The 26,676-nt window shown below is 44.8% G+C and overlaps 1 protein-coding gene across 14 annotated transcripts; it reads right to left on the minus strand.

The window, feature by feature from the left end:
- Positions 1 to 26,535, minus strand: LOC110261362 (orphan sodium- and chloride-dependent neurotransmitter transporter NTT5-like). Of its 14 annotated transcripts, none has more exons than XM_084961471.1 (12): positions 26,352 to 26,535; positions 9,249 to 9,443; positions 8,617 to 8,774; positions 8,329 to 8,455; positions 7,981 to 8,156; positions 7,668 to 7,778; positions 7,271 to 7,512; positions 5,461 to 5,647; positions 4,608 to 4,809; positions 4,329 to 4,488; positions 2,820 to 2,982; positions 1 to 316 (listed from the first exon to the last, which is right to left on the minus strand). In XM_084961471.1, the coding sequence occupies exons 3-12, from the start codon at positions 8,746 to 8,748 to the stop codon at positions 68 to 70; spliced, it is 1,749 nt and encodes a 582-aa protein (XP_084817597.1). In that variant the 5' UTR covers positions 8,749 to 8,774; positions 9,249 to 9,443; positions 26,352 to 26,535; the 3' UTR covers positions 1 to 67. The 14 variants fall into 14 exon arrangements, with proteins under 14 accessions (XP_084817597.1, XP_084817595.1, XP_084817594.1 ...); XM_084961469.1 differs by having other exon boundaries at positions 9,182 to 9,443; XM_084961468.1 differs by having other exon boundaries at positions 9,182 to 9,451.
- Positions 26,536 to 26,676: the final 141 nt, after the last annotated feature.

Below are 26,676 nucleotides of genomic sequence, written 5' to 3' on the forward strand. Positions count from 1 at the left end.
TGCCAAAAGAACCAAGTCTTTTATTTCCAAGAGGAAATACTCACATGGTAGAAAGTTTTTACCCTGGTTATTTATCCATTTTATTCATCTTCTTCAGGCTTTGCCTCACTTGAAGCCGTGGAAGGCCCTTTGGTGAACCTCCTTTGGCTTCGGGTTTGAAGACTACCGTGGTCATACTGTGGATCACGGTGGCAGAAGCCAGCCGCCTGACGATGGTGTGGAAGAAGTAAGCAGGGACAGGCAGGATGGTGACCAGGATGAGGACTGTAAGCAAGACTTTAGCCCATGATGGATAAACTCGAGTCACTTCATCTGACTGTGGAGAAAGGGAGGAAAGTTTAGAAGGCCCAGGTTCTCTGAAGCGGGAGCCTGAAGAGGGTGGAGTAGGAGATGAACCAAGGCAAGAGATTAAATAACTGAATCCCCAGGGAGTCGAGGAATAAGACAACTGTGTCCTGGTTTCAAGAGTGGATTGAAAAGTCTTCTCTCAGTAAAAGAAATAAAAGGAATCCAAATTGGAAAGGAAGAAGTAAAACTATCACTATTTGCAGATGACAAGATACTATACCTAGAGAATCCTAAAGACTCTACCAGAAAACTGTTAGAGCTCATCCACGAATTTGGCAAAGTCACAGGATACAAAACTAATACACAGAAATCGACAGCATTTCTATACACTAACAATGAAAGAGAAGAAAAAGAAATTAGGGAAGCAATCCCGTTTACCATCACATCCAAAAGAATAAAATACCTAGGAGTAAACCTACCTAAAGAGACAAAAGACCTGTACTCTGAAAACTATAAGACACTGATGAAAGAAATCAAAGATGACACAAATAGATGGAAAGACATACCATGCTCGTGGATTGGAAGAGCTGATATTATCAAAATGACTATACTACCTAAGGCAATCTACAGATTCAGTGCAATCCCTATCAAATTACCAAGGACATTTTTCACAGAACTCGAACAAAATATTTTAAAGTTTGTTTGGAAGCACAAAAGACCCAGAATAGCCAAAGACATCCTGAAAAAGAAAGATGGACCTGGAGGAATCAGGCTCCCGGACTTCAGACTATACTACAAAGCAACAATCATCAAAACCATATGGTACTGGCACTAAGGCAGAAATATAGATCAGTGGAACCGGATAGAAAGCCCAGAATCGAACCCACGCACCTTCAGCCAACTCATCTATGACAAAGGAGGCAAGGATATACAATGGAGAAAGGAGAGCTTGTTCAATAAGTGGTGCTGGGAAAACTGGACAGCCACATGGGAAAGAATGAAATTAGAACACTCCCTAACACCATACACAAACATAAACTCCAAATGGATGAAAGACCTAGATATAAGACCAGACACTATCAAACTCCTAGAGGAAAACATAGGCCAAACACTCTCTGACATAAACGACAGCAACATCTTCTCAGATCCACCTCTTAGAGTATTGACAATAAAAACAAAAATAAACAAATGGGACCTAATCAAACTTCAAAGTTTCTGCACAGCCAAGGAAACCCTAAACAACACAAAAAGACAACCCACAGAATGGGAGAAAATCTTTGCAAGTGAATCGACGGACAAGGGATTCATCTCCAAAATTTATAATCACCTTCTGCAGCTCCATACCAAAAAAACAAACAACCCCATCCAAAAATGGGCAGAAGATCTAAACAGACAGTTCTCCAAAGAAGACACACAGATGGCCGAGAAACACATGAAAAGATGTTCAACATCACTCATTATTAGAGAAATGCAAATCAAAACCACTCTGAGGTACCACCTTACACCAGCCAGAATGGCCATCATCCAAAAGTGTACAAACAAGAAGTGCTGGAAAGGGTGTGGAGAAAAAGGAACCCTTGTACACTGTTGGCGGGGTTGTAAATGGGTGCAACCACTGTGGAAAGCCATATGGAGATTCCTCAGAAAACTAAACATAGAACTACCATTGGATCCAGCAATCCCACTCCTGGGCATCTCTCCAGAGAAAACCACGACTTGCAAAGACAGGTGTACTCCAGTGTTCATTGCAGCACTATGCACGATAGCCAAGACGAGGACACATCCTAAATGTCCATCGACAGAGGAGTGGATCCAGAAGATGTGGTACATATACACAATGGAATATTACTCAGCCATTAAAAAGAACGAAATAGGAGTTCCCGTCGTGGCGCAGTGGTTAACGAATCTGACTAGGAACCATGAGGTTGCGGGTTCGGTCCCTGCCCTTGCTCAGTGGGTTGATGATCCGGCGTTGCCGTGAGCTGTGGTGTAGGTTGCAGATGTGGCTCGGATCCTGTGTTGCTGTGGCTCTGGCATAGGCTGGCAGCCACAGCTCCGATTAGACCCCTGGCCTGGGAACCTCCATATGCCGCGGGAGCGGCCCAAAGAAATAGCAAAAAGACAAAAAGACAAAAAAAAGAACGAAATACAAGCATTTTTAGCAACATGGATGGACCTAGAAACTATCATGCTAAGTGAAGTCAGCCATACAATGAGACACCGTCATCAAATGCTTTCACTGACATGTGGAATCTGAAAAAAGGACAGACTGAACTTCTTTGCAGAACAGATGCTGACTCACAGACATTGAAAAACTTATGCTCTCCGGAGGAGACAGTTTGGGGGGTGGGGGGATGTTTGGGCTGTGGGATGGAAATCCTGTGAAATCAGATTGTTATGATCATTATACAACTACAGATGTGATAAATTCATTTGAGTAATTTAAAAAATAAATAAAGAAAAAGAAAAGTCTTCTCTCCACTCCTTGGGGGGATATGGGGTCTGTTTCGGGGGGAGTGGGGGGGGCTCACAATTCTTGAGTCCCAGGCGAAGTAGGTGATCTTCTTTACAGACAGGTGAATCAGGGTGCTTAAGAACAGGACTAGCAGCACGAATGGAGACAGAAAACACCACAGCCAACGATAGATGGGTGAGATGGGGCGGCCCAGCATGATACTCAGGTCTGCAAGGAACCTGGGAGGAAGGGCCACATGACTTTGGGAGGCCCGTCCAGGCCGTACCCAGCCTGGTGTAAGGGTCAGTCCAAACCCAGCCTGGGAGAGGTCCCTTAACACTTCTTAAACCTTTCTGTTCACCTCCACAACCAGTTTTCTGCCCTCTAATTCATCTCCTTTCAGCCTGATTTTGGTCCAAGCCCCAGGATATTTTTTAAATAATTTTTTCTCTCTCCTTTATCATCCTTCAGGATAAAAACCAATTTCCTTAATGTAGTTTCCTCAAGCCCACATAGCCAGCTTTCTGTGGTGCACCTTCTTCATCCCAACACTTACGCAGTTTCTCCTGCCTGGAGCACCCTTCTTTCTCTCCCTTGACAAACTCCCCCCTTCATCTTTCGAGATTCCTCTCCTTGGCTGACTTCAATCTTCTTTAGATAAAAGTCTGTGTTCCTAGAGTGCCCTCCCTGCGGCCTCTATCAGATTTACCACCCTGCCCAAGGATATTCCTCTTTGGACTCTGTGAGCAGGAACTAAATTTAATTATCCCAGTATCCTCGATATTCAATGCAAGGCCTGCCTGGCACATAGGAGCCCCTAAGAAATATTTGAGAGTGATTGGGTGTATGAATGAACCAACTGATGCCAAGAGCCACTATCACCTGTAACCACTGCCACTCTTGGATCACATGGTGATTCTCAATGTTAGTATGCATAGAAATCACCTGGAGTTCTTGCTAAAATACAGATAGAGTCAAATGCCTGGGGTGGAGCCTGAGGGTCTGCATTTCTGATAAGCTTCTAGCTGATGTCAACACTGCTAGTTCAGAAAGCACGCATTTTTTTTTTTTTTCTTTTTAGGGCTACAGGAGCGGCATATGCAAGTTCCCAGACTAGGGGTCAAATCAGAGCTGCAGGTGCCGGCCTACACCACAGCCACAGCAACGTGGGATCCAAGCTGCATCTGTGACCTACACCACAGCTCATGGCAACACCGGATCCTTAATCCATTGAGCGAGGCCAGGATAGAACCCACATCCTCATGGATGCTAGTCAGGTTCGTTTCTGCTGAGCCCCGATGGGAACTCCCTCAGAGCCCACTTTGAGAAGCAAGGGATTACTCGTCTCAGATAGCCAAGATACCCTGAAAGAGCTCAGGAGCCCCCAGGACTTGTGAGAGACTGCTCACCACTTTTCCATTTTATAGCTATTTTCCCTGGAACCAGCCCATGCTTTTCTCCTTCCCACCCTCCTGGGGGTGCTCTGTAAGCCCTGGGATAAGAGACCTGGCAGTAAAAGGAGGAACCAACGCTCGATAGGAACCCTAACTGTGCAGGGCAGGAGATCCTGGGCTTGGGACATCACCTCCTGGCCCCATAGATCCAGGCCATGGCCACAGACTCCAAGATGACAATGAAGAAGAGGGCCAGAGATGCCCAGTAATCATCCAGCAGGTTCACGTAGTAGGAGCCGGAGGGCCTCACAAAAAGGAGGCTTCCCAGGAACATAGGCACACAGATGCTCACTGGAGGCAAACATCAGATTTAGATCAAGGTCGGAACTCATCATGGGCTGTGGAAGAGTCCCAGTGGGGTTAAACTAGACCATGGCCATAGGTGGGATGGGGGTCATAGGTCAGAGTACCTGGGAGCAGCTTTGAATATTCCCTCAGGGAAGAGAAAGTATCCTGGAGAGGGGTAACGATGCCTTGTATGATCCCTACCATGGTGCTCAGCCCCAGGTTCACCAGCAACGTGAAGATAACGATGGCCCAGAAGGTGGATCCAGAAAACACAGTGATAATGTTACTAAATGCCACGATGGCCACGCCTGGACCCACCATAACCTGCGTGTGAAAGGAGGGGGAGTGAGGGCTCCGAGCTCAGTCTCTAGAGTCCTAACTCCATTCCCATCCCCGCCCCTAGGCAATTGTCTGCAGCACTGTGAGTGGACATTACCACACTCGTCTGGCCTTGAGACATGTTGACGTCCTCTTAAAACAGCTGCTGGGGAGCTCCCATCATGGCTCAGGGGTAATGAACCTGACTAGGATCCATGAGGACGTGGGTTTGATCCCTGGGGTTAAGGATCCGGCATTGCCGTGAGCTGTGGTGTAGGTCACAGACGCCGCTCGGATCCCACGTTGCTGTGGCTGTGACGTAGGTCAGCAGCTGTAGCTCTGATTCAGCCCCTAGCCTGGGAACCTCCACATGCCACGGGGTCAGCCCTAAATTGCAAACAAACAAAAAAACCAGCTGCTGGTCTAGCCCCTCTTTGGGGTTGGAGTGAACAAGCTGATGTGAACTCCTGTGCTTGGGGCTGCAGAGGCAAGTTGCCTTAAGGCACCAGGATATTGTGAGCCTTGGCCTTGGTTGTCCAAGATGCTTCTGAGAATTGCCTTTTGGAATTCTACAGACACCTAAGCAGCGCGGAAGCCTCTGGTGCACTAGAGGCTTTGATGAGGAACGCTAGGGTCCCATCCCCAACCTTTACCTGCCTTATTCAATTGCTCAGATAAGTCACACTCCACCAAATAGGGTAGGATAGCGATTTTGATGTGTTCAGGGAGGCTGTTGAGCCACGAGGGGTAGAGAGAGCTTGGATCTTGATACACATTCTTTGGGGGCTTGGCCTCAGGGGGGATCATCTCAGCATCGACCATGTTTATCAATGTCATAATATTCCTGGGGACAGGGGTAGAATTCTATAAAACCATGTGGTCTTTTATGACAGCCTCCTAGGTGAAAAAGGAAATCACTACCCTGGAAGTTTCGATCTAACTGAAGGAGAGCCAGTGCTGAGCCTGGCATGTACTGCCTGACACCTACTTTCATAACCACGGTGATGTCTGTGGGAGGCTAGAGAATTTCCGACTTGAGTAGCCTCCTGGAGGGGTCTTTCCTATGGCATCACTGAGGGATTTAGGACTCTGACCTCCTACTAGACAATCTCAGGGTAACATTATGGCTTCTTAGCTTTCTTAATCCACTGCCCTCTCAACCTCTTTACTCGCAACTCTCTTAACCTTCTGCAGGTTAGCCCTACTCAACCACTCAACCTTCTTCAACTTGCCATGCATTCCGTTATCTCAGTATTTTGATACCTGATGTTTTCTCTGCCTAGAACGACCCTGCTCTCTCCCCATTCAGTCTACTCAGTTCCATCTCCTAAGCAGTCTCAGTTCCATCTCCTAAGCAGTCTCTATGCGGCAAACACCTACAAAGCCTTACTCCAGCTCACTGAACTCTATTTACTGCCAAGAAAATCTTTTCATAATCTTTTTTTTTTCTTTCTTTCTTTTTTGTCTTTTGTCTTTTTTAGGGCTGCACCCATGGCATATGGCGGTTCCCTGGCTAGCGGTCCAATAGGAGCTACAGCTGCTGGCCTACACCACAGCCACAGCGACACAGGATCCAAGCTGCATCTGCAACCTACACCACAGCTCATGACAACGCCAGATCCTAATGCATTGAGTGAGGCCAGGGAGTGAACCTGCGTCCTCATGGATACTAGTCAGATTCGTTTCCGCTGAGCCACAATGGGAACACCCTCATGATCTGTCTTCATAAGGGCAAATCAACAAACTGCAGAAAAGTAGTTTGGTATGATCTAATGTTTTAAAATGGTTTTTTATATAGGTCTATGAACTGGAGATATTTGAAAGAACACTAACAGTGATTACTTGTCAGGAGACAGACTTAGCTCAGGAATCCCTCTACTAGGAAGACTTCTCTGACGGCCCCAGGAAGTTAATAGCTCCTTTCTCTCCATCTCCTCACCAGCCCTGCTACCAGGCCTTATCTAGTTCCTGATTATCTGTTTAGTATTTACTTCCTCAAAAGACTGTGATTCTCTTGAGGTCAGGGCTGGTAGTCCAATTTACCAGTGGCTGTGTCGCCAGAGCTCAACACAGGGCTGGCAGATAGACATTTTATAAATGTCTGATGAGCGTCTTTGGAATGCAAGTTGCAGGAGAGTCCATGAGGACTCTAGGGCAGCGGGCCTTTTTTTTTGTCTATGGTTCAGCTGAAGATAGCCTTTCATTTTTCCCTGACAGCCCCAGTTAAGAATGGGGTGAACCCACCTTTGAAAACCTAATTCTGGGGCCTTCCTACTTTAGGAAGGCAGCTCTGAAAGAGATAAAGGTGGTGAGCTTCGGGTGTTTCTAAAGTTTAGGATGCTCCAATGTGAGGGCCCCATATTGACAGCCAACGTCCCAGAGGGAAGAGGGCCTAGCCTGGAGTTCTGTGGGCTATTTCTAAGACTTTGGTCTCTGTGATGATCTCCGAATGAAAGGTTAGGCTCACATCATGTAACAGAGTTCGTTGTCCTTTGTGGCCAAGTGGCCCAAGGTGGCAAATACAAACACTGTGATAGTCACTGAGGCGACCAAGTTGAGAAAAGCCACAGCAAAGGCATCAATGACACAGTCATTGGACCGAGGGATGTATGAGCTGATTGCTGTGAAGCTGCCAAAGCCGGGGCCCAGGGACAAAAAGAGCTGGCTCCCTGTTCGGCGCCACACTTCCACAGAGTACAGGGCTGGCACCTGAGGAGGAGAAGCAAACTAGCATAGAAAGGGAGGGATATACACGGACAAGGGAGTGAAGGAGGGAGCTGGGAGGGCCACTGGCAGACAAACAACCTTCCAGCCCTTGACGCCCCCATTTGAATAAGAGAAATAAAGGGTGGCAGCTGCCTCACCTTGGCAGCCAACAAATTCTTGAGACCAAAATTTGCACCTTTCATCTTCAGACTTTGGATAAGAAGACAGAAAAGGATGACGTAGGGGAGGAGTACTGAGACATACAGCATCTGTGTGGGAAGTGTGATGCAGAAACAGAGTTCAGCAGAGGTGGGAGTTTGTACCGCAGGCTCAAAGGCTACTGGGAATCAGAGGTCAGACTAGAAGGGATGAGAGGTTGGAGACCTACAAGCATCAAGTCGGGAGACTATGGGGGGGGGGGTCTCAGACAGAAGGACGTCCGTTAGATCAGTGAGTTAGAGGGTGGCTCACCTTTCCAGTGGACTTGAGCCCTTTGATCATGGAGATGCAGATAATTAACCAGATCACAAAGAGAGAGACACTGAGATGCAGGATTGGCAACCCACCCATCTCGATTTCATCTGTGGCCTTCAGTACCTTCCGGTACCAGAAGTAGGTAGCGGGTGTGGTCCTTGCACACTCGGGATCTGAGGTGGACCGGCCGTGGAGGGAACTGCAAGACCAGGTGCGCTTCCCCGGCCTCACATCTACCCCCCCCACCCCGATCCCATTTCACCATGGTCTCCCCATGATCTTCCTCCCTCCCCCGTCCGTTTCTCAGCCCTCCCCCATTTGCCCTTTTCGTCCTTCCCTTCTCACCATAAGCACTGAGGTTGTTGGCTATGGGGCACAATAACCAAGGCAGTGGAGACTGGAAAGACTGGACCAAATAGAAGAAATTCCAGGCCAGGAGCACACTGTAGTACAAGCCCACGATGATGCACACCTAGGGACCATGAAGCGTTCTGGGGATGAGGAAGAGAGGTGCGCCAGCCAAGGGAAGGGGGTTGACAGCGGACTGGGAACCTGAAGGGACTTGACCGAGGGACATGGGCTGGGATGGGGGTGGGGGTAAAGGTTAGGCCTGGGCAGCCCAGGGCTCCTCACCATGAAGCTGGTATACCCTAAACCCCCAATCCAGGGGCTGATGGCCTTCCACACGCCAATGCTTCCCTGCCGCATCCTCTGACCAGCTGCCATCTCCAGGAACAGGAGAGGAACCCCCACCAAGAACAGCATGAGGATATAGATGAAGAGAAAACTGCCTGTGCAGGGGGTTCGGGGAGGGGATCTGAGAACCATCTGGCCTGGACATCTGGAAAACAGGCCCCCCACCAGGGCTACAGGCATTGTGACTCTGTTCCCACACCCCTCATAGTCCCAGGTGTCCAGTCTCCAGTTCAAGGAAGACCCAGATACCTAGTCTCCACTTCTACCCTTGACCCAGGCCTCCAGCCCCACCATACTTAGGAAACTAAAATCTCAGATATCCTGCTCCCATACTCCCAAGGCTCTAGGGACTCAGGTACCTGGCCCCCACCTTGATCAGTTTCCCAGATCCTCAGCCCCTTCATGACTCAAAGGCCCTGGAGTGGCCAGGATAGGTTTCTGACTCCTCACCCCCCCACCGCCCAGCCCCTGTGGGTCCATGATTCCTGGTCTCCAGGCTTACCACCTCCATTGTGAAAACACAGATAAGGAAAGCGCCAGATGGTGCTCATCCCGACAGAGAAGCCCACCTGGGCCAGGAAGTACTCAGTTTTATTGGTCCAGTATGGTCGGTCATGGGGGGTTTCGTCTTTCTGCTCGTCTTTGTCTAGGGTCTCCAATGTGTCTTCATTCTCTCCTTCGGACCAAGGGTATGTTGACAGAGGGTCCAAAGTCTGGTTCTCCTCAGGTACTTCCTCAGTAGGCAACGTCTCGGGCACTAAGAACTGGAAAGCTGAGGTAGTAACAACCATGGTTTTGGAATCCGAGGGTTTAGACAGCTGAGGTTCCTCATTCTGGGCCTCCATATTGTCATTAACAGTTGTCATCCTGGGTGGACTCTAGTTCCTGTGTCTGCAGGTATGGGATCTCCTTCCTTGCTGACCTTAAGGACATCAAGAATGGCAGACTTGGAGTTCCCGTCGTGGCGCAGTGGTTAACGAATCCAACTAGGAACCATGAGGTTGCGGGTTCGGTCCCTGCCCTTGCTCAGTGGGTTGACGATCCGGCATTGCCGTGAGCTGTGGTGTAGGTTGCAGACGAGGCTCGGATCCTGAGTTGCTGTGGCTGTGGCGTAGGCCCGAAGCTGTAGCTCCAATTAGGCCCCTAGCCTGGGAAACTCCATATGCTACAGGTGTGGCCCTAAAAAGAAAAAAACAAAACAAAAAACCAACATATCAAATATTTTTAAATCAATGAGTTCAGAGAAATACAAATATGTTTAAAATCAATGAGTTCAAAGAGATATTAAAAATCTCAGGACCTACTTACAGCATAGGGAATTATACTCAATATTTTGTAATAACCTATGAGGGAAAAGAATCTGAAAAAAAAATATCTGAATCACTGTGCTGCACAGCTGAAACAAACATGATATTGTAAATCAGCTATACTTTAATAAAAATGTTAAAAAGAGAGAGAAAAACATAAATAAAGCAGACTGAGCCCTTTGAGAATTCACAGCTTTCAGAGATGAGCTCTAGAGAAAAGCAGTCCTTAAGAAAAGGGCAAAATAGGAGTTCCCGTCGTGGTGCAGTGGTTAACGAATCCGACTAGGAACCATGAGGTTGCGGGTTCGGTCCCTGCCCTTGCTCAGTGGGTTAAGGATCTGGCGTTGCTGCGAGCTGTAGGTCACAGACGCGGCTCGGATCCCGAGTTGCTGTGGCTCTGGCATAGGCCGGTGGCTACAGCTCCGATTCGACCCCTAGCCTGGGAACCTCCATATGCCGCGGGAGCGGCCCAAGAAATAGCAAAAAGACAAAAAAAAAAAAAAAAAAGGGCAAAATAAATAAAATTTTTAAAAGTTAAAAATTTCAATGATCATATTCAAAGGATATTAGGCAACAACTCATTTATAAGCTGGCAAATAAAGAGAAAAAAATCAAAAAGTTCACTGTTCTCGTGCCTTTTAAAGTGTATGCCAGGATAATTAATGAATATTTGATAAGTGATGTATCTTCCTAGAATTAGTGTAGCTAATAAAAAAAAGAAAGAAAGGAGTTTCTGCTGTGGTGCAATGGGATTGGAGGCGTCTCAGGAGCACTGGGACCCAGGTTCAGTCCCCAGTCCCACACAGTGGGTTAAAGGATCCCGTGTTGACTCAGCTGTAGCTTAGGCCGCAACTGCAGCTCGGATCTGATCCCTGGCCCCGGAATTCCATATGCCTCGAGGTGGCCAAAAATGAAGGAAAAAAAAAAAAAAAAAAGGAGGTAATAATAAACTTAGAATACCGGCATTTTATAATTTCTATTAAATATATGAATCTAGACAGTGATCTTCAACAGCTGTCAACATCTCAAAAAGAGACCTTCAGGCACTTGGCTTTTTTTTTTCTTTGCCTCCTAGGAGAAGTACATAAAACCATTCATTAACTATTCTTGCCAGAACATCGAACCCAAAACAATCAACTTGACCTAATTATCAATGTATTAGAAATAATACAGGGGACAGAGAATATACTAAATAACATCACAGGCAGATAACGAGCAAATTTCAGATGGCTGGAAATTGCACAGGACAAACAACGCAGTTTTATCAACAAATATATTTCAAGAAGGAAAAAAGGAGAAAGACCTACAGATTGAAAGATTCTTAAGAAGAATAGCAATGAATTGCAACATATGAATTTTATTTGGCTGATGATTCAAATGAACTTTTAAAAAATTATGAGACAGTCTCTCAAATAGTTAAACACAGATCCAGGATTCCACTCCTAAATTTATGTCAAGAGAAATAGGAACATATGTCTAAACAAACAAACAAAAAACTCCACTTTTACATGAATGTTCACAGCAGCAGTTTCACAACAGTCCTGGTGTGGGAACAACAGAAAATGTCCACCAACTGGTAACTGGATAAATAAAACGTGGTATAGCCATACAATGCACAACTCAGCAATAAAAATAAAGTGTGTACTGATATGTGCTACACGAGTGAATCTTGTCACAAACAACTACACTTACTGCATGATTCCATTTACAAGAAATGTCCAGAATAGGCAAATCTACAGAACAAAAGTAGGTTAGTGTTCATCTAAGGCTGGGGTTGTGGGCTGGGACACTTGGGGTGATGGTTAAGGAATGTGGGCTTTCTTTTAGGGGTAATGAAAATATACAAAAATTGTAGTGATGGAGGCACAAATCTGTGAATATATTAAATGCCACTGAATTGTATATTTTAAAAGGGTGAGTTGTATGATACATAAATTATGTCTCAATAAAGCTGTTTTAAAAAATATAAAGCTATCAGAAAAAAAAAATGAGACAACCAGAAAAATTTGAACGCTGACTGGATATTTAATGATATTAAAGGATTACTGTTATTTGTTTTAGATGTGATAATAGTTTTGTCAGTTTTTTTTTCCCCAAGGGTTCTTAGTTTTTAGAGAATGTACTGACATACCTGTAGATGAAATGGTAAATTTGGGATCTGCTTCCAAATAATGGGAAGGCATGCAGTGTGGGGAGGAGGGATAAAACCAGATTGGTCACGAGTTGGTCATTACTGAAGATGGGTGACAGGTACAAAGTAATTCATTACATTATGTTTTTGTATGTGTTTGTAAATGTCCAGAATAAAACCGCAGGGAGTGCTGAGACAAGAACCTTTGCCAGGCTCTACCGCTGACTCACTGTGTGGACCTCTCTTACTTCTGGATCTCCTGGTTAAAACAGGATGACAATACTTTTTTCTCACACCAGTCCTGTGAGGACAAGTATAAGGTACCTTACCAAGAAACAGATTCCCAACAGCAGTCCAAAAGAAAACCCGCGCATCACACACAAGGGTGCTACTAAACTCAGCCTTAGACAGTAAGGACCCAGAGCTTTGTAGAGAAGCACCTGCTATAGAAATCAGCCTCCTAGCGCTGATCAGTGCTCCCTACAACAAAACGAGATATTCCCAATTCAAACAACCCTGCAGTTAGGTGCCAAAGGACATGCAACAAGTGGCCAGAGGAAAGAAAAATTTGGAGTAGCAAGTGGAGACCCACCAAGATCTCCATTCCACTCCTTTCGGTTTATCTGGTAAAATCCTACTCTCCAACGTCCCCGCCCCAACAAGTTCCAATCCCAAAGCCGGAAATGGAGGAGTGGGGGGAGGGCAGAAAGGATGAGCTCCTGGGTTCCCAAACAGGTTCCCAAAACTCAGACCGTTTGATCAGGGGAGAAGGCAACAGCCTCCTCCCTGATTCCCACCTTACCCGACTCAAAAGCACGGGTCTTGAAGCCGCCCGATCGTTTGGATGGGGGCGCGGGGGGGCTGGGGGGAAACACGCGGTTGGGGGGCTACAGGAAGGAAGGAGCGTGAGAGGGTGGGACTACGAGGTACCCCAGCCAATGGCTGATGACACGGAGGTTCACTGCCCCCAACTCCAGAGGCCTCCCACACCCAGGCCGTTATCACCCGCTAGGCAAATTCATTTGATTTAGCCCCGTGGTAAAACCTGCCATGTCTCTTACCGAGCAGATAGGGGCCCCTGGTGCGCTCAGCAAAACAATGCATTAGTTCCCTGGAACTCAGCTCACAGATACACAGTCCACAACAGTCTTGGAACCTCTTTTTAAAAAATAATTTTTAGACCAATGATAGGATTACCACATCCCATCAGCAAGTGCATTAATATCCTTTCCATCTTTGTTGAAGCCACCATTTCCTGGGTTTCTCTTGGCTCAAGGATAAAGCAAGTCTAATAATCTAGCACCTGAATTTGCCACAGCAAGGGGAGCGTTGGAACTCAGGGCTGGACATTTGGCTCGGAAAAGAAAGAAAGACTTGGGAGTTCCTTTCGTGGCTCAGCAGTTAATGAACCCAACTAGGATCCATGAGGATGCAGGTTCGATCCCTGGCCTCGCTCAGTGGGTTAAGGATCCAGCCTTGACATGGGCTGTGGTGTAGGTCACAGATGTGGCTCAGATCCCAAGTTGCTGTGGCTGTGGTGTAGACCAGCAGATGCAGGTCCAATTTGACCCCTAGCCTGGGAACTTCCACATGCCAAAGGTGCGGCCCTAAAAAGCAAAAAAAAAAAAAAAAAAAAAGAGACACTCATGAGAGAAAAACTGAACATCTGATACATTTGTAGAAAAAAATCTGCTCACACCCTGTGCTTGGAATCCCAGTGGACTGATTTATTGACCACCTACCTCCCCAGCTTCATTCCAGGAGCCAGGGAGATCAGTTGAGAAACAGGTTCTGCAGGCAGCACTGATGGCATATAAAATGGGCATTTGTATATACTGAGGAAGGGGATGGAGAAAACACAGCGAAAGTGGTAACCAGGGAGGATGGGGCCTGGGAAGGGAAGTGCAAAGCCAGGCCCCATGGGCTTCCCGCCCTGCCCCCCCCCCACCGAAAAAAAATGTCCCTATCCTTGGGAATAAAAGCATTTCCAGGTCCAGGGACATCATCAGTTGCAAGTTGGTATTAAGAGTTGCCTGTTAGGTCTGTTCTGAGGGATATATGATGCCAGGCTGAAGAGATAAAGTTAGAAAGTCCCACACCAGGTTAATCAGCAACTTGAACATGGCTTTGTAGGATTTCCTCCTTTTGGATACTCGGGGGGGGGGCGGGGGGGAAGGGGATTTGGAAGCTATCACAGGCCTGCCCCAGTTAGTGGCGTTGACAGGAATCCCACGGATGAGGCCATATACAAGGTAGATGGGGATGGGGAGGATGACAGTGAGTGAAAGGGCAATCACTGTGAACAGCCCCATGGTGGGTGTTGTCAGACCACTTGTTTTGACTGTGGAGAGATGGAATGGGGTTCAGAACATCAAAATTCCCAGAAAAGGAAGGACTGTGGAAAGGAAGGGTGGGAGGGGAACCAGGGCAGAGGACTAAGAGTCTTCAGGGAGTCAGAGAAGAAGATAACATGGTCTTTAGACCAAGAATGGATGGAAAAATCTGGTTCGCACTCCCCGTGAAGGTCTGGGGTCTGGGGAGAGAGGCTTACAGCGCTTGAGTCCCAGGCCAGGTAGATGATGGTCGTCAGAGACAGATGAAACATAGAAGGCACAGACAGGACCAGCAGCACAACTGGATTCAGACAGGACCACAGCCCATGAATGATGGGGTAGAAGGGGTGGCCCCACAGGAGAGCCGAGGCTGCAAAGAAACTGGGAGGAAGGGCCAAGAGACTGTAGAAGGCACACTTGGGCCTTACCCAGTCTTGGAGGGCAAGGTCAGCCTGACTTTAGCATCTTTCGAATATTCTACTTCACCTCCAAACCTCTGCCTTAGGTTAAGCCTCATCCTCTTTAACTTCTTCCATTCCAAGCTAAGAAAAATTTTCATTTTTCATTCCAAGCTAAGAAAAATTTTCAAACATTTCTCTACTGCTCAAAAACCTTTCACAGGTACCAGTGCCCTCAGGATAAAGGCCAAGTCACCTTCATTCATTCCATGAATATGAGAGTGTCTATGATGTACCAGGGATTCTGCTAGGTGCTGAGTATCCGTAGTGAACAACACAGACTCCAAAAAAGCTAACAATTGACCCTCAGGAGCTATTCTTAGTTCTTCCAGTCTATGTATCCGGCCTCTTCTTTTTTTTAACTTTAAAAAAAAATCTTTTTGTTGGAGGAATTCCCATCGTGGCTCAGTGGTTAACTAACTCAGCTAATGTCCATGAGGATATGGGTTCGATTCCTGGCCTCACTCAGTGGGTAAGGATCCGGTGTTGCTGTGAGCTGTGGTGTGGGTCACAGATGTGGCTCAGATGGATCTGGCATTGCTGTGGCTGTGGTATAGGCTGGCAACTGCAGCTCCAATTCAACCCCTAGCCTAGGAAGCCCCATATGCTACAGGTACGGCCCTAAAAAGACGACCAAAAAAAAACCTTTTTATTAAAGTATAGTTGATTCACAGTGTTGAGCCAATTTCTGCTGTACAGCATAGTGATCCAGTCATAAATGTATATATACACCCCTTTTCTCACACTATGTATCCAGCCTCTTTTACCGCATGTTCTCAATCTCAATAAATATATAAGTGGGGTCTTTTGGCCTAGAATATCCTTCTCTCTCCCTCCACCTACCTATTCATCTGTCCAGACTATGCCCAACCATCTTCTCACCTGAGACGCCTTTTCCGACTCTCCAGATGCCCCTAGATGTCCCTGGCAACCTCAACTATACGCTTGCCACCTTGTACTGGGATTGTCTGCTGATATATGTCTTGCTCCTTAGACTCTGTGCTCTTTGAGAGGAGGAGCTTATTCTATCCATTTGTATCTCAGTACCACACGGCTTTCTTGACACAAAGAAAATTTCAAGAAATACATGCTGAGTGAGTTAATGAATAAGTGAACTGACTCCAAGAACCACTATCACCTGAAAATGCTGCCACCTGAACCTTCTGTCCTGGAATTCTATCTACTACTTGGATGACCACACACCAGCCTGTTTAAAAGCTGGTCCTGGGAGTTTCTTGTATTTTATTTGGATTTTCCCACTCTTCCTTCCACAGTGATGTCTACTATATCCCTGAATATCATGTTTCCCCTTCCCTAGTAGCTAGCTCTTCCTTGCAACCTACACCTCTACCATCTCAGCCCAAGCCACTGCTAGCTTCCATGTGGGACGTCAGAATAGCTCCCAACTACTCTCCTTGATTCACTCTTGACTCCTCCTAGTTTATTCACAACAGAGCAGTCATAGGAATCTTTTTCAAAAACAAATCTGATGTCACTCCCTTTCTCAAAACCCTGCCATGCTTCCTCTCTCATTCTGCATAGAAACCTAAGTCCTACTTTTATGGCCTAAAAGGCCCTACATGATCTCCCATTACCTCTCTGGCCTCATCTCCTAACCTTCTATTCCTCTTATCTCCTTGTGGCTCAAAAACTCCAGGCATGATGCTTCCTCTTGCTTTTGTACTTACTGTTTTCTCTGCTTGGAACTCTCTCTCGAAATCTTGTCATGGTTCCTCCCCTCATTGTGTTCAGGAGTCTGCTCAAATGTCACCTTGTCAGAGAGGGTTTCCCTGCGATCCTGTCTAAATCAGTGCCCCACACACTCCTCCTCTTGATCATCCTACCTTACCTTTTGATTTGCCTCGTGTCAGTTATCACCTCCTGATATTTTTATTTGTTCATTTGGTTATTGCCTATCTCCACCACCAGAATGTAAACTTCCTAACAACAAGGATGCTTGTTTATTCAATGCTGTATCCCTGGTGATTAAAACAGTGCCTGGCCCATATCAAATACTCAAAAAATATGTTAAATGAATGAATAAAAATGTTTCTCAGGAGTTCCCATTGTGGCTCAGTGGCTAACGAATCTGACTAGGAACCATGAGGTTGCAGGTTTGATCGTTGGCCTCGATCAGTGGGTTAAGGATCCCGTGTTGCTGTGAGCTGTGGTGTAGGTTGCAGACGCAGCTCGGGTCCTGTTTTGCTATGGCTATGGCATAGGCCAGTGGCCACAGCTCCAATTAGACCCCTAGCCTCGGAACCTCCATATGCCAAGGAAGCAGCTCTAGAAAAGGCAAAAAGACAAAAAAAAAAAAAAAAGGAAGAAGAAGAAGTTAAAGTGGAATGTGAAAAATGAGTTGGACTGTGAGTTTCTGGTTCCCATCTAAAGAACTTGTAAGGGGGGATTTGCCATTCCATCCTAACTAGTAAAAAGCTGAACAGACTGAAAAACTAACAACTCTTGGATCCCTAAGGGAGGTGAGGACACAGGGCAAATCACTGCCTTTAAGACCGGAGAGACAGGCAAATACAGATTCACTGATTACAGAGCAGAGCAGACTCCTGAGCGCAAATCACCATGGAACCAGTACCAGGACAGGAAACTTGAATTATAAGTGACAAATTTCTGGAGGCTCTGTGTGGACAACTCTGAGAGTTTAAAACTGCAAGGGGACTTAGCCATTTGGGGAGGGGCTCATTTTTGTAAGTTCAACCTCCAGGAACCTGACCAGTTTCTTAGAAGATATCAGAGAAAAATCCCTTGTGCTTCCAGCATGGGGAAGGAAAAAAGAACCATTCTGAATGGCTCCAGTCCTCAGGAGAAACTAGTTAACCAGAATCTAATCTTTTGGGGTAATATCAGAGTCAAACTGACCTAGGGTAAAGAAATATCCAACTCCAGCCCATTCTAGCCATCCTGTCCTAAGAAAAGAAGGGGAAAAATTTTTAAGAAAAACTTGTGAAATTCACAGTCCAGAAAAATAGGCTCACTAAAGACTGAGATCTAGTCATAGCATTGTAGGACACATCCTATCCCTACACCTTACCACTGCACTCCTAAAGGCCTGTTTACAGCAGTTCCTTTCACCCATTACATCATGTTCAGGCTATCAAGAAAAAAAAATTAAAAGGCATACCAAAAGGCAAAAAGCACAATTTGAAGAGACAGCAAGCATCAGAACCAGACATGGCTGGGACACTGAAATCATCAGACCAGGGATTTAATACAACTATGATTAATATGCTATGGGCTCTAATGGATTAAGTAAGTAGATAGCATGCGAGAACAGATGAGCAATGTAAGCAGAAGGATGTAAATCCTAAGAAAGAACCAAGGAGAATTGATAGAGACAAAGAAAAAAATGCCATAACAAAAATGAGAAATATCTTTGAGAGGTATATTAGTAGACTGGAAACGGCCAAGAATATAAACTCTGATCTTGAGGCTATCTCAATAGAAACCTCCAAAACTGAAATGCAAAGAGATCAAAGACTGAAAATCAGCAGTAAAGATATAGTTGAACTCAACACCACCACCAATCAACAGGATATAATTAGCATCTACCAATTACTTCATCCAGTAACAGAAGAATACGTACTTTTCTCAAGCTCATTCACCACAGTAGACCACATTCTGGGCCACAAAACACCTTAACAAATGTAAAAGTCAAGAAGTCATACAATGCCTGCTCTCAGTCCACAATCAAATTAAACCAGAATTAAATAACACAAAGATAACTGGAAAATCCAAAAATACGTGGTGACTAAACAACAAACTTCTAAAACAAACAAACAAAAACAAAAACAAAAAAACACAAAAAAAACTTCTAACACATGGGCCAAAGAATAAACCTTAGGAGAAATTTAAAATATTTTGGGAGTTCCCGTTGTGGCGCAGTGGTTAACGAATCCGACTAGGAACCATGAGGTTTCGGGTTCGGTCCCTGCCCTTGCTCAGTGGGTTAAGGATCTGGCATTGCCGTGGGCTGTGGTGTAGGTTGCAGATGTGGCTCAGATCCCACGTTGCTGTGGCTCTGGCGTAGGCCAGTGGCTACAGCTCCGATTAGACCCCTAGCCTGGGAACCTCCATACGCCACGGAAGCAGCCCAAAGAAATAGCAAAAAGACAAAAAAAAAAAAAAAAAGTAAAATATTTTGAACTAAACAAAAATGAAACAACTCACCAAAATTTCTGGGATGCAGCAAAAGCAGTGCTTTGAGGGAAATTTATAGCATTGGATGCATATATTTAAAAAATAAAAATATATATAAAATTGATAATCTAAGTTTCCACCTTAGGAAACTAGAAGAATTTAAAAGTTTTTCTTCTGAAGAAAAGGCAAATAAGAATTAGAGTAGAAATTGAAAACAAAAATAAGTAGTGAAAATCAACAAAATCAAAAGCTGGTTCTTTGAAAAGATCAATAAAATTGATAGCTTTTAGCCAAGCTGAGTAACAACATAAGAAAGAGGGCACAAATTATTAACATCAGAAATAGTAGACATAACTACAAATCCAAAGGACATTAAAAGGATAATAAAGGAACACCAAGAAAAAAAATCTATGACCATCAATTTGATAACCTAGATAAAATAGACCATTCCTTGAAAAACACAATCTTCCAAAACTCATACAGAAATAGGATAATCTAAATAGGCCTCTCTCTATTAAAGAAATAATAAATAATTAATTGCCTTCCAAAACAGAAAGCACAAGGTCTACATGGGCTCACTAATGAATTCTACCAAATATTTAAGGACGAAATTATACAGTTCCCTATGATCAAAGGATAGAGCAAAGGGAATAATTCAATGAAATCAGCATGAGCCAGATACCAAAACCAGACAAAGATATTACAGGAAGAGAAAAGTACTGACCAACAACTCTCATAAACATAGACCAAAAATCCTCAACAAAATATTAGCAAGGAGTTCCCACTGCGGCTCAGCCATAATGAACCCAACTAGTATCCATGAGGAGTTGAATTCAATCCCTGACCCTGCTCAGTGGGTTAAGGATCCGGCATTGCCATGAGCTGTGTGTAAGCTGCAGATGTGACTCAGATCCCGCATTGCTATGGCTGTGGTGTAGGCAGTATAGCTGCAGCATAGGCTAGCTACAACTCAGATTCAATCCCTAGCCCCAGAACTATATGCTGTGGGTGTGGCCATTAAAAAAAAAAAAAAAGAAGGCAAATACAATCCAACAATGTAAAAAAAGAATTATACATCATGACCAAATGGGATTTATCCCAAGTATGCAAGGCTGGTTCAATATTCAAAAATCAGGAGTTCCCATCATGGCGCAGTGGTTAACGAATCCGACTAGGAACCATGAGGTTGCAGGTTCGATCCCTGCCCTTGCTCAGTGGGTTAAGGATCCGGCGTTGCCGCGAGCTGTCGTGTAAGTTGCAGACGCGGCTCGGATCCCACGTTGCTGTGGCTCTGGTGTAGGCCAGTGACTACAGCTCCAATTCGACCCCTAGCCTGGGAACCTCCTCCATATGCTGCGGGAAGCAGCCCTTGAAAAAGCAAAAAGACAAAAAAAAATTCAAAAATCAGTTAATGGAAGTTCCTGTCGTGGCACTGTGGTTGACGAATCCGACTAGGAACCATGAGGTTGCGGGTTCGATCCCTGGCCTTGCTCAGTGGGTTAAGGATCTTTCGTTGCCATGAGCTGTGGTGTAGGTCGCAGACATGGCTCGGATCCTGCATTGCTGTGGCTCTGGCGTAGGCCAGTGGCTACAGCTCCGATTAGACCCCTAGCCTGGGAACCTCCATATGCCGCAGGAGTGGCCCTAGAAAAGGCAAAAAGACAAAAAAAAAAAAAAAAAAAAATCAGTTAATGCGGAGTTCCCGACATGGCTCAGCAGAAACAAATCTGACTAGCATCCAAGAGGAGGCAGGTTCAATCCCTGGTCTTGCTCAGTGGGTTAAGGATCCAGCATTGCAGTAAGCTGCAGTATAGGTCGCAGATGCGGCTCATATCTGGTGTTGCTGTGGTTGTGGCATGGGCCAGCAGCTGCAGCTCCAATTCAACCCCTAACCTCGGAATTTCCATATGCTGCGGGTGAGGCCCTAAAAAGAAAAAAAAAAAAAAATCAGTTAATGTACCAATAGGCACACAAAAAGATGCTCAACATTGATAACTATTAGAGAAATGCAAATCAAAACTACAATGAGGTACCACTTCATACCAATCAGAATGGCCATTAAAAAAATCTGCACATGGGGGAAAAAACTGTAACTGCAATGTATACATCTAAGGATAACCTGACCCCCTTGCTGTACAGTGGGAAAATAAAAAAATTAAAAAAAAAAGAGGGAAAAAAAAAAATCTGCACAGGGGAGTTCCCGTCGTAGCGCAGTGGTTAACGAATCCGACTAGGAACCATGAGGTTGCGGGTTCGATCCCTGCCCTTACTCAGTGGGTTAACCATCCGGTGTTGCCATGAGCTGTGGTGTAGGTTGCAGACGCGGCTCGGATCCCGCGTTGCTGTGGCTCTGGCGTAGGCTGGTGGCTACAGCTCCGATTGGACCCCTAGCCTGGGAACCTCCATATGCCGCGGGGAGCGGCCCAAAGAAATAGCAAAAAGACCAAAAAAAAAAAAAAAAATCTGCACACAATGTTAGACTGCACAGGGTGTGGAGAAAAGGGAACCCGCCTACACTGTTGGTGGGAATGCAAATTGGTGTAGCCATTACGGAAAACAGTATGAAGTTTCCTTAAAAAACTAAAAATAGGAGTTCCCTGTGGCTCAGCAAATAAGGATTCAGTGTTGTCACTGCTCGGATGGCTGCCGTGGTGCAAATTCAATCCCTGGCCTGGGAATTTCCATATGCTGCAGACACAGTCAAAAAAAAAAAAAAATCTTTCAAACACACATACATGTACATACACATATTCACTCACACAAACACACACACACACATACAAACATTTCTAATACCAGATATCATTAATGGCAAATTCTACCAACCTTTAAGGAAGAAATAATTCCAGTATTAAATATGCTTTTCTAGAAAACAGAAAGAGGAACACTCCTCCATTTATTTTATAAGGACACCTCAACTTTGATAACAAAATTTACCTGAAAACTCGAAAGCCCCCAAATAGCTAAGATACTCCTGAATAAAAACAAAATGAGAAGATATACTCTAACAAGTATTAAGGCTTATTATAAATTTGTAGTAAGACAGTGTGAATTGAGACAGGGACAAATAGACTAATGGAACAGAATCAAGAGCCTAAAACTAGACTCCCATATATGAAGTCTAGATACATGGATAGATATGCCATAGCAGACCTGTGAGTAGAGGGTTAAATTCTCAATAAATGGTGTTAGGACAATTGAGTATCCATATAACAAAAAAAGAAACTGACCCCTACCTCAAATAACATGCAAAAATCTGTCTCAGGTGGAAAGAAGAAAGAAGAAAATGTGAAAAGCCATAGCATAAAATTCAAGAAAATATGAAGGAATGGAGGATCACTGTCTTCTATTACTCCAGGCAAAAAAATTGCAGATGATGTGAATGCTGCCCCTTGAAGCACAACGCCTTGGTAGAGGAAAAGATTTCTTATAAAAGACATGATGAGCAATGACCAAAAATTTCAATTTGATATATTTTACTACATTAAAATTAAAACCTCCTTTTCATCAAAAGTCCCCAAAAGGATAACAGAAAGAAAAACCATAGAGTGGGAGAAGATATCTGCAACCTACATGACAACAAATGACTAATATTCAAAAAGTATAAAGTACATGTACAAATCAGAAAGAAAAAGACAGGAGTTCCCATCGTGGCTCCATGGAAACGAATCCAACTAGGAACCATGAGGTTGCAGGTTCAATCCCTGGCCTCACTCAGTGGGTTAAGTTCCAGCGTTGCCATGAGGTGTGGTGTAGGTCGCAGACACAGATCAGATCCCGTGTTGTTGTGGCTCTGGTGTAGGCAGGCAGCTGCAGCTCAAATTAGACCCCTAGCCTGGGAATCTCCATATGCTGCTGCTAGTGTGGCCCTAAAAAGAGAAAAGCCAAAAAAAAAAAAAAAAAAGAGACAGATAACCCAATAGGAAAATGGGCAAGAGGCTTGAGCGGCACTTCACAAATATTTTATAATATTTAAACAATTATGACATGCATCATGGAGTTAAATTATTCAAATCAATATAAAATTCCATAATACAAATATTATGTCATTAATAATCAGTGAAAGGCAATTAAAATTACAATGAGGATACGGTCTTTAGGGCATTAGCCTGCTGTGGCCTCCTTTGCCTGGCAAAGCGATAAAGCTATTTTTTCCTTCTTTGTCAAAAAAAAAAGGAAAAAAAAAAAAAGAAATACCACTGCATAACAATCTGATTGGTAAAAAATGGAAAAGTCAAATAATACCAGATATTGATGAGCTGCAGAGCAAATAAGAATTATCCTCAATGTTAGTATAAATTGTTAAAACTACTTGGAGAACAACTTAGTAGTAAAATCGAATGCATACATACCCTATGGCCCAACAACTCCCAATATTAGGTATATTCCCCAGAGAAACTTTTTCACTTGTGCAACAGAATATAGTAATAATAACAATAATTAACACATTGTGCTTGCTTTGTGTCAAGCACTGTTCTAAATGCTTCACATTTTTATATTACATTACTCTTCACAACAACGCTACGAGGTAAATACTATAATTATCTCCACTTTACAAAAGTGAAAGAACTGAAACACAAAGAAACTACACAACTTTCTCAAGGTTACACTGCCCATGAGTGGCAGAGTCAGGATTTAACATAGTCTGATTCCATAAAGAGCTCTTTACCAACTAAACATTTTTCTACTTCTCACAAGAACATTCTCAGTGGAGTTCCCGCTGTGGCACAGTGGGTTAAGAACCAGACTGCAGCAGCTCAGGAAGCATAGGTTCAATTCTTGGCCCTGAAGTAATGGGTTAAAGGATCCAGCACTGCCGCAGCTGTGGTGTAGTTTGCATCTGTGGCTCAGATTCAATCCCTGCCCAGGGAGCTTCCATATGCCGTGCGTGCAGCTACAGAAAAAAAAAAAAAAAGAGAGAGAATGTTCCCCACAACAGTATTCATAATTGTCATAAAGTTGAAAAATGCAAATGCCCCTCAAGAGTAAAATGAATAAATCATAGACTATTCAAACAAAAGAATACTACGCATATATGAAGAAAATAAAGGAACTGCAGCTACACTCAACAGTAAAAATTGCACAATGTTGAACAAAAGCACAACATAAAATATTCCAGAGACAATAAGTTCATATTTCTAAGTTCAAAACAGAAGCAAAATTAAACTAATAATTTAAGGATGCATATAGACATAGTAAAAGTATAAAGAAATTCAAAGAAATTATTACCACAAAAGTCAGACTAGAAGCTATCTCTAAAAGAGAAAAAGAGGTATTTGATTATGAAATGACAATTTGAGATGATCTTCCAGAGTCATGGTAATATTCTAGTTCTCAATCTGTTGGCAGTTATGTAGATATAAGCTTTATAATTATTCATTTAAAACTCTGTTTATATGTTCTATGCACTTTTGTGGATGCATATTTCATGATTTAGAATGTTAAAAATAAAATATAAAGAAAAAGAGAAGAAATGGCTCAAGAATAAGGAGAAATGCCAGAAGGAAATGCTGTCACAAAAGCTAAAGAGAAAGCAACAGAGAGCCTCAGATAATCAACACAAAATCAAATAAGATAAACTCTAAAGTGTGTCCATAATGAATTCTTTCCTTTGGGCTTTGGAAGAAACCCCAAATCTTAATTCAATTCATTCAAAAGTTAACCAAGTTGAGAAAGCTGGGGACATTTATCTAAGAGTTGGCAGCTTACCTAAGAAACACAAATCTTCACTACTACTAGGTGGTTTGCCAGCAGCTGAAATGAACCATAACTCAAAATAATAAGTACTTCTGATTCCCATCATTCATGTTAACAATGACCCTGACACCGCCCTTCCACTTTAAAAGGGGGGGGGGGCGGTACTCATGAAAAATATATCAATCTTTCTTGAACATATTCAAAAAGGGACTCCTTTCAAGGTCCTACTGTATAGCACAGGGAATTCTATTCAATATCCTGTGCTAAACCATAATGAAAAAGAATATGAAAAAAATATATACATATAGATAAACTGAATATATATATATAACTGAATTCCTCTGCTGTAGAGCAGAAATTAACACAACATTGTAAATCAACTATACTTCAATTTTTTAAACTGGGTTTTTATCTAAATTTATTTATCTATTCATTTGTTTGTATGTGTAGTCTTTTTGACTCTTTAGGGCCGCACCCACGGCACATAGAGGTTCCCAGGCTAGGGGTCAAATCGGAGCTGTAGCTGCCGGCCGACTCCACAGCCACAGCTACGCCAGATCCAAGCCACATCTGGGACCTACACCACAGCTCGCGGCAATGCCGGATCCTTAACCCACTGAGCGAGGCCAGGGATGGAACCCCGTCCTCATGGATACTATGTCAGGTTCATAAACTGCTGAGCCATGACAGGAACTCCTATTTATTTATTTATTATTATTATTTTGTCTTGTTATGGCTGTATCTGCGGCATAGGGAGGTTCCCAGGCTAGGGGTCCAACTGGAGCTGTAGCCGCCGGCCTACACCACAGCCACAGCCACGCCAGATCCGAGCCGCATCTTCGACCTACACCACAGCTCACGGCAACGCAGGCCTCTTTAACCCACTGAGCGAGGCAACCTGTGTCCTCATGGATCCTAGCAGGGTTCCTTAATCGCTGAGCCACAATGGGAACGCCTATATTTCAATTTTTAAAAACGTATTTAAGTGTATCCTTAAAACGAGTTTTCTGGTAAATCAGTAAATTTGACCCAGGGAAAGAACTGAGTTTTAGCAAAGAGATCCTGCAAACTGGCCACTTGTAACACTTAAAACCCCCTTGGTCCCCTGGTAAACCCTTCCTCGCAGGCTGGAGACGCCCTGAGGGTGGCTGACTGTGTGACACCCTCCAGCATCCTTCCCTCTGGGGAGCGCTGGGGGGGGAGGGGGGGCTCCGGAAAGGCCCCGTGCCTCTCAGTTTACCTCCTTCCTGGACCCGCCAACTCCAAAACTGAAAGGAGGGTCCCTGGTGCATCCTCAAGGCGCAGGCCGTAACTGCTTGTCCCTCACAGGCCAGAGACAGGGCTGGACCCGATCTCCACCGCTTGGCAGCCTGAACCAATGGGAATCCCCAACTGGGCAGGGACCGAAGGCGACTCCCCTGAAGGTTGAGCCTTGGAACTGACTCAGGGTGAGATCAAGTGAGCCAAGGGGCCGACGCCAAGGAGAGCGTCTGGGAGGCTCCGTCTTGCGGCCTAAAAGTTATCCCTTGCCAAGTCCAGGGCCCAAACTCACACACCCCAAGTTTCAGGGAACCCTTGGGAACCAAGTCACCTTCACCGTAGCCTCGAAGCCTGGGGTCTCCAGTCTGGTCAGTCAGGCGATAATGAAGGTGAAGAAGGCTCAACTGAGAAGGCTAGCAACCATTTCCGGCCCTTTCAGGTCTCCTCAGGCCTGAACGCGCGACGCTCCTCGCTCGGCCGCAGGTGCCGCCTTTCCTGCGTTTCTCTGCGCATGCGCCGCTGGTCCTCTCGCGAGCCCTCTAACCAGAGTCCGTAGCTCCACCCTCCCTAACACCTACGCCTACCCTACTGCGCAGGCGCGCACACGCGCACACCCTCCAGCACGCACGTCCTCCGTCTGCACATGCTCGCACCTT

This window comes from Sus scrofa, chromosome 6 (assembly GCF_054392235.1).
Source record: "Sus scrofa isolate SSC_HxYL_T2T_F1_AM1 chromosome 6, Sscrofa_HxYL_maternal_Yorkshire_Landrace_v2.0, whole genome shotgun sequence".
NCBI classification, from domain to species: Eukaryota; Metazoa; Chordata; class Mammalia; order Artiodactyla; family Suidae; genus Sus; species Sus scrofa.